At 42.0% G+C, this 16,300-nt stretch overlaps 1 protein-coding gene across 10 annotated transcripts in view; it reads right to left on the minus strand.

Annotated features, from left to right (window-relative positions):
- The window catches only part of si:ch73-103b11.2 (myosin phosphatase Rho-interacting protein), a 45,985-nt gene that overhangs the window by 2,400 nt on the left and 27,285 nt on the right, over positions 1-16,300 (minus strand). For 4 of the 10 annotated variants that reach the window (XM_035612634.2, XM_035612636.2, XM_035612631.2 and 1 more), the window contains 17 exons: positions 15,168-15,309; positions 14,917-15,033; positions 13,526-13,582; positions 13,334-13,402; positions 13,135-13,224; positions 10,923-11,032; positions 10,735-10,773; positions 8,290-9,070; positions 8,091-8,207; positions 3,509-7,261; positions 2,256-2,403; positions 2,061-2,166; positions 1,702-1,861; positions 1,509-1,616; positions 1,311-1,397; positions 1,020-1,182; positions 682-767 (listed from right to left, as the gene is read on the minus strand). In XM_035612634.2, coding sequence (XP_035468527.2) covers positions 682-767; positions 1,020-1,182; positions 1,311-1,397; positions 1,509-1,616; positions 1,702-1,861; positions 2,061-2,166; positions 2,256-2,403; positions 3,509-7,261; positions 8,091-8,207; positions 8,290-9,070; positions 10,735-10,773; positions 10,923-11,032; positions 13,135-13,224; positions 13,334-13,402; positions 13,526-13,582; positions 14,917-15,033; positions 15,168-15,309 — 6,133 coding nt within the window. Of the gene's footprint in view, positions 1-354; positions 437-681; positions 768-1,019; positions 1,183-1,310; positions 1,398-1,508; positions 1,617-1,701; positions 1,862-2,060; positions 2,167-2,255; positions 2,404-3,468; positions 7,262-8,090; positions 8,208-8,289; positions 9,071-10,734; positions 10,774-10,922; positions 11,033-13,134; positions 13,225-13,333; positions 13,403-13,525; positions 13,583-14,916; positions 15,034-15,167; positions 15,310-16,300 lie in introns of those variants that run through there. The other 6 variants (XM_035612633.2, XM_035612641.2, XM_035612632.2 and 3 more) reach the window with 6 other exon arrangements.

The following is a 16,300-nucleotide window of genomic DNA, read 5'->3' on the forward strand; positions in this document are numbered from 1 at the left end:
AATTTTTTAACCGGGGGGCTGGCAGCAGAAGTTCAGGAAAAATGTCCAGAATTCAGTGCATGTCTGAAAGCAGCATACCTCTTGGCAAAAACTTGCAAATAAGTTTATTCCCCAAAGGAAGGGCTATTCATTTCGGCATACAGTATGGGAGACGAATGCAACCAGACAGGTTTTTGCACGACACACTAGGAACTGTTGATGGTCACATTGGTGATATCCAACAGAGGGGTGGGCACTACAATCAGCTTTGAAGGTGCAGGAGGGGACATAAAGGAAGGGTTGGGGCGGGGTGGACAGGGGAGATCATGCGAGGGATGTAAGGGCATGCTTCGCTCTACATCATGCTATACCTACAGCACATCTCGGGGCGGGGCTTGGGGGGAAGCACTCCACAATGGGAGTGTCAGCTATCCCATGATACCTGTTCAGTGACAGACTGATGGACAAAACAGACAGATGACAAACTTATGGGACTTTCAGTGGCAATGTCCTGACCAACCAACTCTGGAGCACATTCCTACGATACGTGTGACAGTGAAGTCTGCACAACAAAACCTTGACACACCACATCACACAGCAAACTCAAGAGGCATGTTTAGAGTACGTGGGTTTGAATTTGAAATGAAATGCCAATAAATGGGCAAGAATTCTTAAATTTTATTTTCATTAAATGACACTCACCTTTGACCTTATGCCTCTCAATTGCTTGGAGGTTATTGATTTTTCTTTTTTAATGATATCTGGATTACTTTTTGATTTCATGATATCTAAAAAAACACAACAAAGGTTTGTCATTAGTATCATTTAACTCAAGTTGCATTATAGCATCAAGCATCACTATTAAACTGATACATATCTAATCAAACAGCTCCACAGGTCATTGTCTTTCTCAGATATTCAACTGAAACTCATTGTCATCACGTCACTCCTGAATGTTCTCATTTCTGACATATATAACTTTGGCATTGCAAATAAAATGTGAATTATTTTAATACGAAAATTTAACTCGTTCCATTTACCGTATCCAGATGTGACTGTTCCATCGACAGTCCTCTCGCCTAAAGCTTCGGTGGCAATGAGAAGTTTCTCCTTCAGTTTTGTGATGTCACAGTCAGCCTTTGCTTTCACAATGCTGAGCTCTGTATAGATGTCCTTATATTTGTCTGTGGCATATTTCTTGTCCTGATAAAAATGATATTTTTATGTCAATGATATTGTCCCTGTTTTTTCCATCTTGTTAAAAGACACAGATATACAGTTACATACCTTCAGGAAATTGTTGGCAATACAGAACCATTTGTTGTTCTTACCCTTAAAGCAGACTGCAGTTCATCTTTCAAAGAGTGGATTTCCTGTTTAAGGTACTGGATCTCTGACTCCTTGATACGTAGCAACACCTAAAAGATGGAAGGGGAACACTCATAATATTAAAGCAAATCATTAGTGTGTATGTGTGTGTTTGTGTATATGTGTGTGTGTGTGTACACAACTTGTGTGTTTACACATACCTCCAGTTCATACACATCTTTGCCCTGGGTCAGTGGTGACAACGCAGTTTCACCACTGAAACAGGAGCGCATCCGAGTGATCTCCACACTCAGGCGGTTATTCAATTCCTGCCGGGCAGAATGACGTTATGCTGCATTTTGGTGGACAGTAATGTTTTATTTCATGTGTATATGCATGTATGTGCATTCAAACCTGGTTGTGAGCATTCAGCTCCTGGTTCTCTCGCTGACACTGCCTGAGGGCCTGCCTCTCGGCCTCGAGCGCCTGGGCCAGGTGAGCGTTCTCCAGACATTTCTGAGAATACTGCTCTGACAACACCTCCAGTTCTCTGTGGATGGACTGCAGCTCCTCCCTAGACATTCAGAGCATCATAACATCAACCCGGAGCTCTCTTCTGATGTGTTTGAAAAGATTTGAGTTAACCTCAGAGTTAACAGGCTGAATGGATTGGTTGACCATCCACCTAAGCCATAAATATGTAGTGACAAAAATGTTCTCAATTTCACAGGTTACTGCTAAAACCTGAAAAATGTTTTCACAAAATAACGTACTCGTATTGTATGCGAAGCTCATCAATGTCAGAGTTCAGTCCACTCAGTTGGGAGCGCTGGGTCTTCTCCAGATCCTCCTTGTGCGCATTTTTCATAGCTTCAATAGCTACAGTAAAGATAGATCACCCACATTTAGTTATAATATGACACTCTTGTGTCAGTGATTATGGACGGCAGAAGAATTCATTTCTTTACCGGCAATTGTTGCGGCAGTTTCCTCAGCCAAGAGTCTCTCTCGCTCTTCCAGGAGTTTGGAGATCTCCCTCTGATGTTGCCTCTGGATGTCTTCTATTACCTTGTGGTGTGTTTCTTCCATTGCAGCAAACCCACGTTCACACGTGGCCTACAGAAAGAAAGGGTCAAGACTCTGTCTTCACATTATTTATTTTGCACACAATTTACCACGTATATTTTATTTTGTGACTTTAGGGTCAGTGCAATGTTTAATACTAGCTCACTACACGGTGTGTCATGCAAAATCAGTGACAGAAGCCATGCAAGCTTTTTTTTTATCATTTCAAACCCAGCTATGTTGAAAAGATAGTGAGTTAAAGCGAAAAGTTTTTGCATTCTTGTCATTCATAGACCAGACTTCCCTCAAGCTTTGAATATGGGAAATGGTATGTCTGTTGATAACCAAATGAAGAAGCAATGTTGGAAGCAAGTGAGACATTTGGGACTTAATTTTCAGAGTGTACGTAAGTGGTGCCAACATGTACCTCTAATGGATTGTTTTAATTGATAATGTAAAACTACTAGGGATGTCCCAAATGTGGATCTGCCGCAGGAAAAGAACATTAACATTAATTTCTCTACTTATAATATTGAAAGACTATCAAGACATTATACAGCATCTCATACGAAAGCTAACCCTAAATCGAGGTGCAGTTTTTATGTTCCTAATGTAGAGCTTTATTTTAAAATTGCTTTGATCTTTTTAATTTAGGTTTATTGTGGAGTAAACCTGCACTTCTGCTTTTAGGACTAAATATGAAATAATTAGATAAGGTTTCTTAAAAACAGCGCTGTAAGCTTTGAGGTAAAAGATTATGTCAGCTTTGGGTGTGTTTACCATGATCCCCATTGCCAAGTGAATCAAACAAATCCATCCAATGTTTGAAGTGTCTACACCAAAACGGTGAACTGAAAAAGCCATTGCTAGAACCACTAATGTGGCTAAAAGGCTGAAGGATTCATATTGCAGGGAAATCAAAAACATAATAGGTAAGTGGGGACATCCCCAAACGCTCCAATTAGAACCATTTCACAGTTTGTGATCTACATGTACTCTGAAATCACACCATTTCCCAATTCCAAATTATTGCCGAATATTAGTTGATTGACAGACCAAAGCAACTGCTTATTTCGTTATGTAACTATTTATCTACTGTACTAGTCTCTCACTTACAAAAATGGATTCATTAAGGAAATATTGAAAGAGCAAAAACCTTAAGACTTTCAAAGTCTCTCTGGTATTTCTCTCTCAGGCTGGCCACATCTCCTTCCAGGTGCTTGTTCTCAAGTTCGTCCCTCATGGTGTTCATCTGAGTCTCCAGCTCCTGGATGCGGTCCTTCAGAACCACCATTGAGTCCACCTCGGACATATTCTGTGCATCCTCCCCCTTCCCCTGCTCCTCCTCTTCCATTGGTATTGTGGCCTCGTAGTGTGAAACCTCAGGACCCTTTTTGTCCTGCAGGTGCTCTTTAACGCATTGAATGTTTTCCACATACTGGGAATGTAACTTTTCAATCTCCTCCCTGTGGATGTGCTGGAGATCACAGATCCTCTGTTCATACTGCTCCTCCAGTTTCTTTGCTTGACTCTCGTGTTGCTCCTTCATGGTGTCCATGTCCACCAGCAGAACCTCTAACTTTCGTTGGCTGTCAGCCACCGTCTCCATGAGGGCCAGCTCTGTTGAAGCATGGCCTTGCTCCACTTGGCGTAGCTCTTTCTTGTGCAACTGATTCAGCTCTTGAGTGTCCATCTGGTAGCGCTCCTCCAGGAGGGCCAGTTGCTCCTGCTGCTGGGAGAGCTGGTTCACACGTTTGCTGATCTCAGTCTTCAGTGTTTGGTTCTCCATTTGGAGAGCAGCCACTGTCTGTGTGAAACTCAAGCGCTCCTCCTGTAAGGATGCTTCATATTTCTCTTGGATAGCACTAACATTACGGGCATGCTGCTGGACGAGAGCATCCATGTTCTGACCGGTCTGTTTACACCAACCCACGTCTTGTTCATGCATGGCCCGTAACCTGCATGCCACATAAGCCACTTGAGCCTGGATAAGGGCTTCACGCATACAAAGAGAGGTACTTGTGAAATTATGTGAAGTTTGCTGCCCGAAAAAGGCATGGATCATTTTAGCCAGCCCAGGATGGTTTTCACCACTTTCTATCTCTTGAGCATACTTATGGAGGATTTCTGCTTGTCTCTGAAGCTCATTAGCCAGGTTGTCATGGGCATTTTGTAGCATTTCAATGGAGTCAACACCACAAGAGGGCATATCTTCAGTCAGGTGTCTGTCCACAATTTTCTCAGCCAAGTCTCTAGCCTCTTCCATTTCAATCTGCTCCATGTAAGGCGCAAGTTCAGGGGGGTGAATGTCAGCTAACTCTTGTTTATTGAATCCTAAGTTATTTCTGACATCCTTTATAACATTTTTCAAATCAGGCCTTTTGGAAGCTGCAATAATTGCTTTCAGTGCCATTTCCCTCTGATATAGGTTATCATGAGCTTCAGTCAACTCCCTTTTCAGTATTTTGAATTTCTCTTCATAGGAAAGTTTAAGGTTTTGAATAGAGTAGGCTACTTCTGCTTTGATGAAGGTGTTAAAGATTGTGACATCAACAGCTACATCAGCTGACGCACTGCCCTCTTTGCATTTAGCAACATCTGTCTCAGTTTTCTCCAATTCTCTCCAGAATGCACTATCTAACATCAGCTTCTTGGTCAAGACATCAGCATAAACTACAGCCAAGCAATCTTTGTCACTCTTTTTAATGTTTTCTATATCTTTCCATATCTCTGCAAGTGCTTGTTTAATGTCAGACTTTGAAGTCTGTATCAATAAGGCCATTTTGTTCAAAACTACAGCCTCAAGGGACAGGGTTTTGGCAAAGAGTTTCAAAGCTTCTCCATCTCGAGTCTCCTGAGTTTGATTTTGATGGACAACTGGTGTTTGCTCTTCCAATGTCTTTTGACCTTGTTGGATGTACAGTGATGCATTGAACAGATCGTTCTCGATCTCTGACAATGAATGCAGCTGTGTACCTGCGGTATCATGAAAGCCACTGAGAATAGCTCTGACTTTCTCTCGACTGCCTTCCACACACACCAGGGCCTTGGCATAATGCTTATTGGCAGCACCACTCAGTATCCCACTTCCACAGCTAAACTCTTTCTCTGGGTAATGATTATTTTCTGTCATCTCTAGATCAATCTTGGACATGACGTCTGCTTGGGTGGATCGCTGGTCTTCTAGATTCTGTGTGAGGTTTCTTAGCTTATCCTCAGTGGCAAGCAGTTTAGTTTCTAGGGCAGTAATGATGGAGATAAACTTCTCTGGGTCACTAGTATGTGGCATAACAGAGGAGATATTTTCTGCAGTTAAACCAATGTCTTCATTTACATCTTGGTCAACTTTTTGTCCTGTGTCCAGTAAAGTACTGCTCAAATGGCTACCACTCGCATGGCCTGATACCATGCCCTCTAAGCTGATGTATTTTTGGCACTGAATACTGGAAAAACGTATTCTTGATCTCTTAGCTTGAGACTCAATATCATCTGGGATGTTTTCTGTCTTGGATTGTTGATTACTGTAAAAGGAACATGAAAGCTCTGTATTTGGTGGTAAGGAGGCTGATTTTTTAACCCTTCCCTTCTCCCTCTGTTCTGGGATTTGTTGTCTTTCCATTCGTAGGTCAGCATAGCCCAACTGCAGGGCATTGAGATGCTGCTCAAGTTCTGCGATTCGGTCCTCTGCGACCACAAGCTTGGCTTGCAGATCCTTTTCAGCACTACAGGGCTCAACCTTATCCAAGAGGCTTTGACTCATTTGACAGAGAAGCTCCTCCTTAGCTTGCAACTTCTGTTCTGTTTCCTCCAAGCTGCTGCCAAGTGCTCTCATTTTAACAAACGCTTCTTTCAGGTCCTCTTCCTTGCGTTCCACCAGCCTCTCATACATCTCCTTAGTTTGCCGGATCTCTTCCTCTTTTTCTCTAAGGAACTGGCTCATTTTCTGAAACTCTTGGGTAGCCCTCTCATATGAGTGCTCCAGGGTGTAGTAGTCAGCCTCTTCAGTGTCCAGACATTTACGGAGCTTATTCACCTCACGGTCTGCTTCTGCAATCTGGTTGAGAAGCTCTTGGCAGCGGCAAGTGAGATGGCCTTTCTCTTCTTCTAGCCTACGCACGCTCTCCCTCAGTGACTCTACCATGCCAATCCTTTGGGTTAGTTCTTCTTGTAACTTCAACATTTCCTCCTTGCATTCTTTTCCTCCTAAGGTCTGCCTCCCTCTCAACAGAGCATCTACCTGCTGCTCAGCCTCCAGCAGTCTGTCCTCCATCTCTTTCTGTGCCATTTCAGCCTGAGCTAATCTTCTACACAGATTCTGTTTTTCCCTCTCATGACTCTCTTCCATGCTATGCTGCTCCTTCCTCAGGCGCTCTTCCTTCAAAGCTTGACCCTCTTCGGTAGCATTTAGTCGAGCAGTCACCTCTTGCAGCCTATCCTGTAACCTCTGTACCTCTCTCATGTGGTCTCGTTGAAGGGCCTGCTGATGCTCGAGGTGCCTAAGTGCCTGGTTCCTCTCCAAGAGGCAGGCCTCTACTTCACGGAGTCTGTCCTCACTGTCCTTTAGCTGGGAACGTAGAGTGACCTCACTTTGTCCATATTCCACTTCTTGTTCCTTTGAACGCTCCTGTTCTAACTTGAGCTCATTGCGCATTCGGGCCACAGCCTGTTCACTTGCGAAGATTTCAGCCATTGCACAAGCGAGTTTACCCTGCAGAGCCTGAATATCAGTCTCATGGCGGTCTACAGCATCCTGGGCTTCAGTGTAGCTTCTCTTTAGTGTCCGAATCTGCTGCTGAGCAAGGTCCTGCTTACACTTTTGGGCCTCCAATTCGCCCTGCAAATCTTGATTAAGCTTGTGCAAGCGTTGCCATGGCACTCTGTGTGGTGAAGAGGAAGGGGGTGTGGCACTCTTGAAAAAGATTGATGAGAGTTTCATTAATGACATCACCTTACTTCCTCTACCATATACGGAGAGCCACATCTCGGGGGTTACCAGGAAAATAGCTTTTTTTCTCCTTTCTTAAGCATCTCTTTTGATCAATGCTTTTCTCCAAGCTTCCACTGTGCTTTTTCAGAGGTGACATGGAAACTGAGAGGTTTAAAAAGAAAACACCTCCCCAAACAAATAAAAACGGTCTGTGGGTGACTAACAAGTGATTTATAATTTCACAGTATAACTAATATGTGCACAATGTAAAAAAAGAAATTAGTAAATGTATGCAATTCTGAAACACCAAAAAGCATGCAGATATCGAGCTTGAAAAAAGGACACAGACAAAGCACAGATGAACAGATAGAAAAAGCACAGCGCAAGGCCTATTGATTACGTTTCTTACCTTAAGAATATCAGATCAAATCAATTGTTTTCCCAGGAGATGTGAAACTCCGTAAAAACAGTTAGTGAAAACTCATGCTAAGAGAACCACAACCATGCATAACAGTTTCAGAGAATAAGCACCCACACCTGTTAGTTGAATTTTATGAGTTACCATAAATACACACATCTATCATGAACCAACAAAAAATACAATCTATCATGTTCTGTGGCACAGTTGATAGCATTTACTGCACCACATGTCTAACCAGTACACATATAGTACTTTGCAAACCTTGCAATACCAATCTGCGCATTTTAATTGTGAAGATTTCTTCGTCAAAACTCATGTAGCTATGCTATTGGTGCAAGGTGTCAATTTTAAAACCTTCTAATCCTGTGTGATGGATGGTGAGTATAGTACCTGCAGTACATAGCCCTCTCTGGCACACTGTTCTCTCCCTAGAGCATCCTCCAGCTGCACTTTTAAAAGGTTGTTCTGCTTCGTTAGTCGGTCAAGCTCCTTCTGCTTCTGTCCCAACTGAATAAAGAGAGTAAAAAAAAATTATTAATAAACAGCACAAAAGAACATTCTGTATTATGACCACAATAAGTAGACACACCTCCTTGTCTAGCAGTGCAGCCAGCTCATGGGCAGGCAATCTGTTGGAGTTGCCAGAGTTTGCTATCGACGTGTTGATGGGCACTTGCTTTTCTTCTCTCAACGGTGTTGTCTCCACCTCATGCCATCGCTGCTCAATCTCTTCATTGACACCCGAGGTTCTGTTGTCCTTCTTTTCTTCACTAGCAGGAAGCATGGCTGTAGGGTGGTCCACTTCCATTTTTCCTTGCTCTTGGCTTTCAGGTATAGGTGGCTGTACCGGTGGCGTTGTAGTTAGTGTGGAAGTCTTGGAAACAGTAACAGTATTTGGCATGTGGGTTGCACTAGTTGTGCTGTGTAGAGGGACGCCCCTCCTGACATTCTCCTTTTCCGCTTCTTCCATCAGAGAAGGTGGGTGAGCACCTGATACCGAGGAGGCTGGGAGGGAGGAGGTAGAGACAGGAGAGGACGCTAATGAGGAAGGTGAAGAGGAGGGAGAGCAATATGAGGAGGTTGTGGAGAACGATGAGCTGAGGTCGACGGTGTCGGCTCGTTCCTTCACAGGCTTTTCTGTCTGTTCCATCTTGAACTCAGACCAGTCGTAAGTCTTAGAGCGGCCCTCTGGTCTGCGCTCACGAACGCGGCTTTTACGGGGCTCAGAGGAAGGGACAGAGGCATTGTTGCCAGCTGGCTGTATGTGGACATCAGACTTTGGGGCCTCAGGAATGGGACTTGGCTCAGGGGTGGCCTGTGGACACGGCTCCAACATCACTTGGGCTTTTATCTTCTCATCAGGGAGGGATCTAAATGAACGAAACCATCGCAAATAAAAAAGATATATTGGAAGGCCTGAACATAACTTGACAATTAGTTTTTATGGTTGCACCAACTCGAGCAATAACACTATGACGTACACCTCTGCTGGACAAAACAACATTGCAGACAATTCTAGCAGTGCATTATCAATTGAAAGTGCATTTACAGGGTTTCTGCAGGGTTCACCAAGTTAAATTGAAGACTTTTAAAAACACAGTAAATGCCGCATAGAATGACATTTAATGCCAATTTCACAATCATACCAAATGAAAGTTTGATGTAAAACTAGCAAAGACTAGGATGACCTTGAATAATTGAATATTACATCACATTTGTATGCTGTATTTAACAATCTTTTGCAATAATAAAATTGAATAAATTGATGTTGACTAACATTAATGAATGGATTCATTTGAAAAAGACAAATATATTTAAATCTTTACTAAAGTTGACACATGCCCATTATGAGATGATGTACTGATATAGAACTGTAAATATCATTAGTGACAGTGTTTGTTGGTGCCGACTGAAACTCAACAAAAAAAAGGACAGAGCCGCCTCCTGCATGCACAATTTCACTTTCACTTTAAGAGTGTTTAATGCCTACGGCAAGCAAAAAAAAAATAAAAAAAATTGTAAATTAGATTAACACCTCCTCCTTTTTGTTGAAAAACTACAATAAAAAGTATTTTTTTCACAACTTTTCAAGACCTGCAGAAACCCTGATTTACAAAACAAAACAGTCAAAAGTCAAAGCATCAAAACATGTATAAGGCACACGTTGCACAGGGCTGAAAGCAGCTTTGGTGTTCAGTCATGATCCGTGGTAAGCCTGATGGCAGACACCGGGCTCTAGTTACTATGTAATCACCATTTATATAACAGCTTAACGTGAAGAATGTGTTCGCAGTACACAGCACACTGATTGGCACTTTTAAAGAAGAGGGGCAGAGCATTTTTTTAAAAAGTGACCTGACAGTGTTGAGTGGAGGTGTCAGGAGGTGTGAGCAAGGGGAAGATGACAAGGGACAGAGCTCAAGAATAAGAAAGAGATGTCTGTGAGGTGTCTGTGCAGAAATGCCAAAAATATCACTCATTCTCCCTGTGGAGAGCGCTGCCTAGGAGACACTGGCAGGGTAGGATGTGCAACTCAGCAAAAGCAGATTAGAGGGTGTATACATGATCATTATTCGTAAAATACAAATACTAAAACAAATAATTGGGTTGTTAAAAGAATCCTTAGGTGAACTGTTATTTTGGAACAGTTCCAGAAGAAATAGATGTTTATGTTTATATCCCAGCTCCTCTCTCCAGCTACTCGAGTCAAGCGCTTTTCCTTCTAGCTTCAGTTATGATTTTGTCATTGTTTTGTGAGCACAATTCCCGAAGTTACAGAGTAAACAGTCACATTACGGCAATGATTAAAATCATCCTCTGCTTACGATTGAGATAGGGCGGGTGGGCTATTCTCGTATGTTGTTTTGATTGCAGCGTGTGTCACTACAGTGGCACAACTGCACACGGCAGGGAGACATTACTCAACAATCACATGACACAGGGCAGGACGACAAACACGTTGGAGCCGGCATTGCTGAGCAACTACATCACTGTTTGAGGAGGGGGGAGATATTCAACACATAAGCTCTCCAACCTGGGCTTCAGTACAGATAGTTTCAGAGCGATGTTTTTCCTGGCAGCAGGTTGAAAATACCGGTTGAGGGAGGAAGAGAAAGAAGGAAAGAGAGGTTGAGGAGGACAGATGGATTAAAATAAAATAAGTGAGAAAAGGAGTCGCTTCATCTGCCAGTGGTTGAAGTGTTAATCCTCTTTGGGGATTACCGTGTGACGTCGGGGGCAATAGTGGGTCGCACATTCTTCAATATGGCCTGAATCCAGTTGCGACGGATTCCAGAGGTCATGGCTGACAGGGTGCATGCCCCCTCTTTACACTGAAAGCAGACAGGCATCATTAGTATGAGTGACAGGGAAGAGACAACCATGTCCATTAAAATAACTTTTTGATACAAATATAAGCATGTGTTTGTTCAAGTTTCAAGTAAAGCTGGTGTGCAGCTGTGGAACTGCCTAGACAATGCAAGTTCTTTCACTTACTGAAACTAGAGACTGAACATTTACTAATGTCTTTTAAGTAACCTCATTATAACAACCATTTGCAAAAGTAGTTTTGATGCAGATTATGTTAAACTCTAAGTGAAGTGTGTTTTGAGAGATATACATCTATTTACTCTCCATTGTCAGATAGCCACTCAGCACACCATTTCATCAGCAGGTTAATGAATGTTGAAACAATTGTGAAATGAGGCAAATATTTGTGGCTTCACTTCTTTGATTTATTCTGTTGTGCTGTTAATTTACATTGAGCTCAGGATCTGAATTATTGTGCACAATCAAAGCATCTAAGAACCATCAAAACAAAGCTGAGGAGTCTTTATTTTCATCACACCCTCAATTTTGTAAACTTCAACTAGACTAGTAACGTGAGCAAAAGAGGATGACAAAATCAAATCTACATAACACTCTGTGAACAGTCACAATACATATGTCAAAATAAATAGCAGTTGAACTGACTATACAGAAGGTCAGTTTTTACATAAACCATATAATGTTAACAGCCTCTGACATTTAACACTTTTATGTTTATACTTATACACAGATGAACACTTAAAGCAACATTATGCAACACATTTACCTTAAAATAGAGTGTCAGAATCGTTTTGTTGGTACACTGACTTGACACAGGGAGAATGGTGACTCTTTTCCACTCGCGCCTTGAACGTCTCTTCTTGCACTAAGTAACTTTGGTGAGTGGGTCAAGGATCTATCTGCGTAGTGTCTATCTGAATAATATTCAGCAGCTTACCTCTTGTGGCTGCTGCTATGCAGCACATTTACAAGTGTTGCTTTAACAGTGGATATCTGCCTTTAACCTAAAGTATCCTACACTCATTGGCCTTATTACAGCTTTATTGTGTGCATAATAAATCTAACCTCATACACAGTGACCTCTAGTGGCACTTGATTTGTGCAAGATCACATTCAGGCATTTAAACGGTATTACTGTGTCCTCAGAAGCTTTAAGAGACCAAGTACTTTATCAGGCATCAGGATTTAAACTTGTGTTCAACTCTACACTGAAGCTAAGCCAATGACACAACAACAGCACTTCCCAGTCTGACCATGGAGCAGAGAGAGAGCGTAGATATAAATACTGGAGTTATTAATTTCTCGACACCAAACCCATGTTGTTCTCAGCCAAAGAGACAACGATCCCCCTGGACAACTCTATTTCTGACTTCCTCCAGAAAATAGCTGTGGAAGCTGCCTCAAATACTGTAAATGTAAACAAAAGAAATGACCTTGCAGCTACTCATCTCTTCAAATAGGATTAGTATGCGAGTAGTTCCTCCTACGTTTATAAATCTATATGTACCCCCCACTGACATCAAATGGATAATGACTGCATTGCAAGCCACTATATATGTCCTGAAAGTATTTTGCCAGCGACATGTGCTAAAAATGTTTAATAGCCAAAGGATTAAATGAAAGAGATCATTAGGTTCACAGCAGATTCCATACCACTATGGGGTTGTTGTGAAAATTCTGGGCTCAGGGTAAAACTGCCATGTACATAAATGTTTTTTAAAACGCGAGTGTTGCTGAGCAAATGTGGACAAGGACATGGCTTTTCAATGCAAGAGGTTAGGGAAACATATTGTGAAGGATAAGGGGCAGATGGGGTCAGAAAGACAAGCGGGGCTAGCAACGGCTGGAGCAGATTTAGACCACCGTTATGTCAGCCATTCACAGAGAGATGACAAGTCAAGTGACATCCTCCGTGTCAGACGAAGAATCCTTTCAAAATGAGAAATGGTCAAACCTGATACCTAAAGTTGAACCACGTGCATTCGTGTCTCCGGCTGTTTATAGCCTGGCAGGAGACAGCAGAGAGAAGCTGGGTAGACAATGAGGAGCATATTCACCGGTGATTAATGACGCAAGACAATCGATGACATGAGGCATCAACACTCACCAGGATTTGGAAGCCGTAGTTCCTCTGGACAGGGAACTCTTTGACATCATAACATGTGGAAAGATCAACCTCACCATCCAGTTCTGAAGCCTATGGAGAAGTAAAAAAAACCCAACAACATGAAAATAAAACTGTACCATCCCATTCATTCACATAAACAATCAAACAGCTTTACGGTGGCTTTGAAGACAAGTCCTACCTCCTCCGCTATCGAGTCCTTGTAGTACCTCAGACTCTGGTCTGTCAGTACAAACCAGTGTTTCTTCCACTAAATATAAAGAAAGAGAACGTTAGGTGGATTTCACCACTACTCTGTGTGTGTCATGTCATATTACTTCAGTAGGCGAGAGAAGCAGATGGTCCTCTAATCCTACTGATTATAACAAATTACCATTCCGTCGTCATACAGCTTGGTCATCCATCCTTTTTTGAAGTTCAGCAGATCGGGCTGCAATGGACACAAACCAGAGTGATGTGATATTATGTACAGCAACTAGATTATTTAAAATTAATAACCATGAATGGGAGATTCAGCTACCAGTTGGAACTGCGAAGTTAGATACTAAGTACATAATAGAAAATCTGCACATTATTTTTTTACCAATTTCCCCCCTAGTGAAGGTCGTTATTCAGAGAGAATTCATCCCTGATGCAATAATGTGCATTTGTCTGCACCTCTTCAGCTCAAGTGTATGACGTCATACGTGACTCAAGCTAAAGAAACCGACTGGCGGGAGCTGGACTTTCCAGTGAAACACAAACTACTGCACGTTGAAACCAAGCTCAAGTCTGTTTATAGAATCCAAAGTAAACCATTCCTCCAAAACCTGCCCTCCACTCACTCAACAATACCTTTTTTCTGTTGAGCTTCATCAGGTGTGGTGTCACCGTCTGGCAGAGAGTCATACTGATGGCTAACCGCCTTCACTTCTTATGTTGACAATCTGTTTCTTTCCGTTCTGTCCCGCGGACACACACGCGACTGTGACTACTCCTGTGCCAGCTATTTATAATCAGCAGGAGCAGTGGCGGCAGTGGTGTGTACATGAATGTGAATGCGCGTGTGTTTGAGTGGGTGGTCTCTCTGGCAGCTGCAGTTTGGCCAGAGAGACCAACCTCACACGGATCGCCCTGCAGCACTCCCTGAGCTGACGTCAGATCAGTAGCAGTTTGTCAGACAGACAGACACCAGAGCTACCTTAAGCAACCAGTTGTGAAGAGAAAAAAAAACAAGAGCAGCTGCGTGTGGTCGCATATGTGTGTATGTGCGTGCAGAGTTGTTTTGCCTGGTCTTTTACTGAAGTTAAATCAAGAAAGGTGATTATATGATTTTCATCACACCAGCCGATCATACTTATATAATTTAGCATTCTAAAGGATAAGTATAATATATGTATAAAATACTACTTATATTCTTATAGTTGTTTTGTTATATTTGATATTCACATCCACAAACATACCAGCTTTTTACGTTCCATGAAACCACAAAATGAAAAATTCCTTTAAGTAGATGCTGCTCTTTTCCTGGCATCACAAGGTAGAAAACAAACAAATAAACAAAAGCACTTGGCCACCACCGCATTATAATCCATCTCTGCGGCAGTGCTTCTGAATTGGATTGACATACTATTCAGTAAGCAGAGATAAGAGATCACATCCCCTTTTTAGCATATTAAATGCTAAATCCTGATGCACCAAAGCCATTTAATGAGACCTAGAAATGATTTTTATAGTCCGCTGGTGATTGTCTCTATATGTATTTGATGTACTGTTACTACTCACAGTCATTGAAGACTCTGTGACTCTGCGGTCCAGTGACTTCGCTCTTCTCAAGTTGGCAAAAGTGGGGCTGGGCTCACTGGGGACAGAACGGCCTTTTCCTGCATCCAGTGACATCTCCTACAAATACAGAATTAGAAATTGGAATTCATTCAATGGTATTAAGTATGGAGAGTATATTTAACTATGCATTGTATAGTATGTATTTTCTTTTCAGATTTTGTAATTCAGATTAATGAGTGATAATAGCGTACATGTTTGTTAGCCAGACAGCGCCTTTCGCTGCGGCCTTGTCTCTGGATTAGCCCGGTGTTGGCAGAGGGCTCACTGGAGCTGCTTGTGTCCATTTGCTCTACGGGCTGACCCTCCTCAAACCGCCCGATGATTTGAGGACGCCTAAAAGACACAAAGTTAGCTTTTTCATAGTTGTACTCAACACACAGGACATGTTTCACTCAACATAAAAGTTTTCTCTGTGAATGAGCAAAATATTTAGCAAAAAAAAAATAGTAAAATAAACTGGTTATTAAAAAATAATTTAACATGATGCAGCACATTCTCTTTCAATGGAGGCCGAATCAGTTGGAATAAAAACAAGACCAAAGCATAATATGAAAGGCAAGTTTGTAAGGGATACAAGTAGTTTCAGTTTATTGTGAGAGAGTGTGCAGTGTAATGCTGCTATTACTGTACAGATTTCACATACAATATGTAGAAAATTTGACTTTGAACTCTCTCTCACAGTGAACAATGTGCAACAGGAGGTAGAAGTACATCCCCAAAGTGAACATCAAGAGATACACCAAAGAATATAGAGAAGAGTTAAATGATGCAAGATTAAACTTGAGAAGAAAATGAAAATATCTAGGATGGGGGGTTAAACTGCAGAAGTAGTAGCAATGGAAACACAGTCTGCATTACCTTAAAGTAACCTATAACCAACCAGTACCAACCATTAGTGAGGTATGTTTGAGTATGCACAGTATATACGGTGAATAAGGCATTTGTGTGGAAGAGTGAATGTGTGTGCGTCCAGGCAGAGATGAAATGATAGAAAGCAGGAATCAGCGGTGACCAGCAGGGAACAGCATTGGGACAGGGATGGAAGGGTTGGTTGAGCGTTAGCTCTGAGAAGCTCTGTTGGGAAGCCCCTGGAAAAGATTGAAACAACAAAAGAAACTAGCAAAGTAGCAAGAGCAAAAAAGTAGAGACCAATAGAAAAGAAAGTAATGCATGCATTGAAATCCCCAAAATCATTAATGGCAAACCACTGTTAAGTTAGCGTGGACGGCAATACTGAAAGATGCTCTGAAAGATACAATGCTGCACGTTTTAAGCAATGCATGAGCTTCACAAAATAGATTTTTTGTCATGCTACCTGTATGTT

This window comes from Scophthalmus maximus, chromosome 16 (assembly GCF_022379125.1).
Source record: "Scophthalmus maximus strain ysfricsl-2021 chromosome 16, ASM2237912v1, whole genome shotgun sequence".
Taxonomy (NCBI): Eukaryota; Metazoa; Chordata; class Actinopteri; order Pleuronectiformes; family Scophthalmidae; genus Scophthalmus; species Scophthalmus maximus.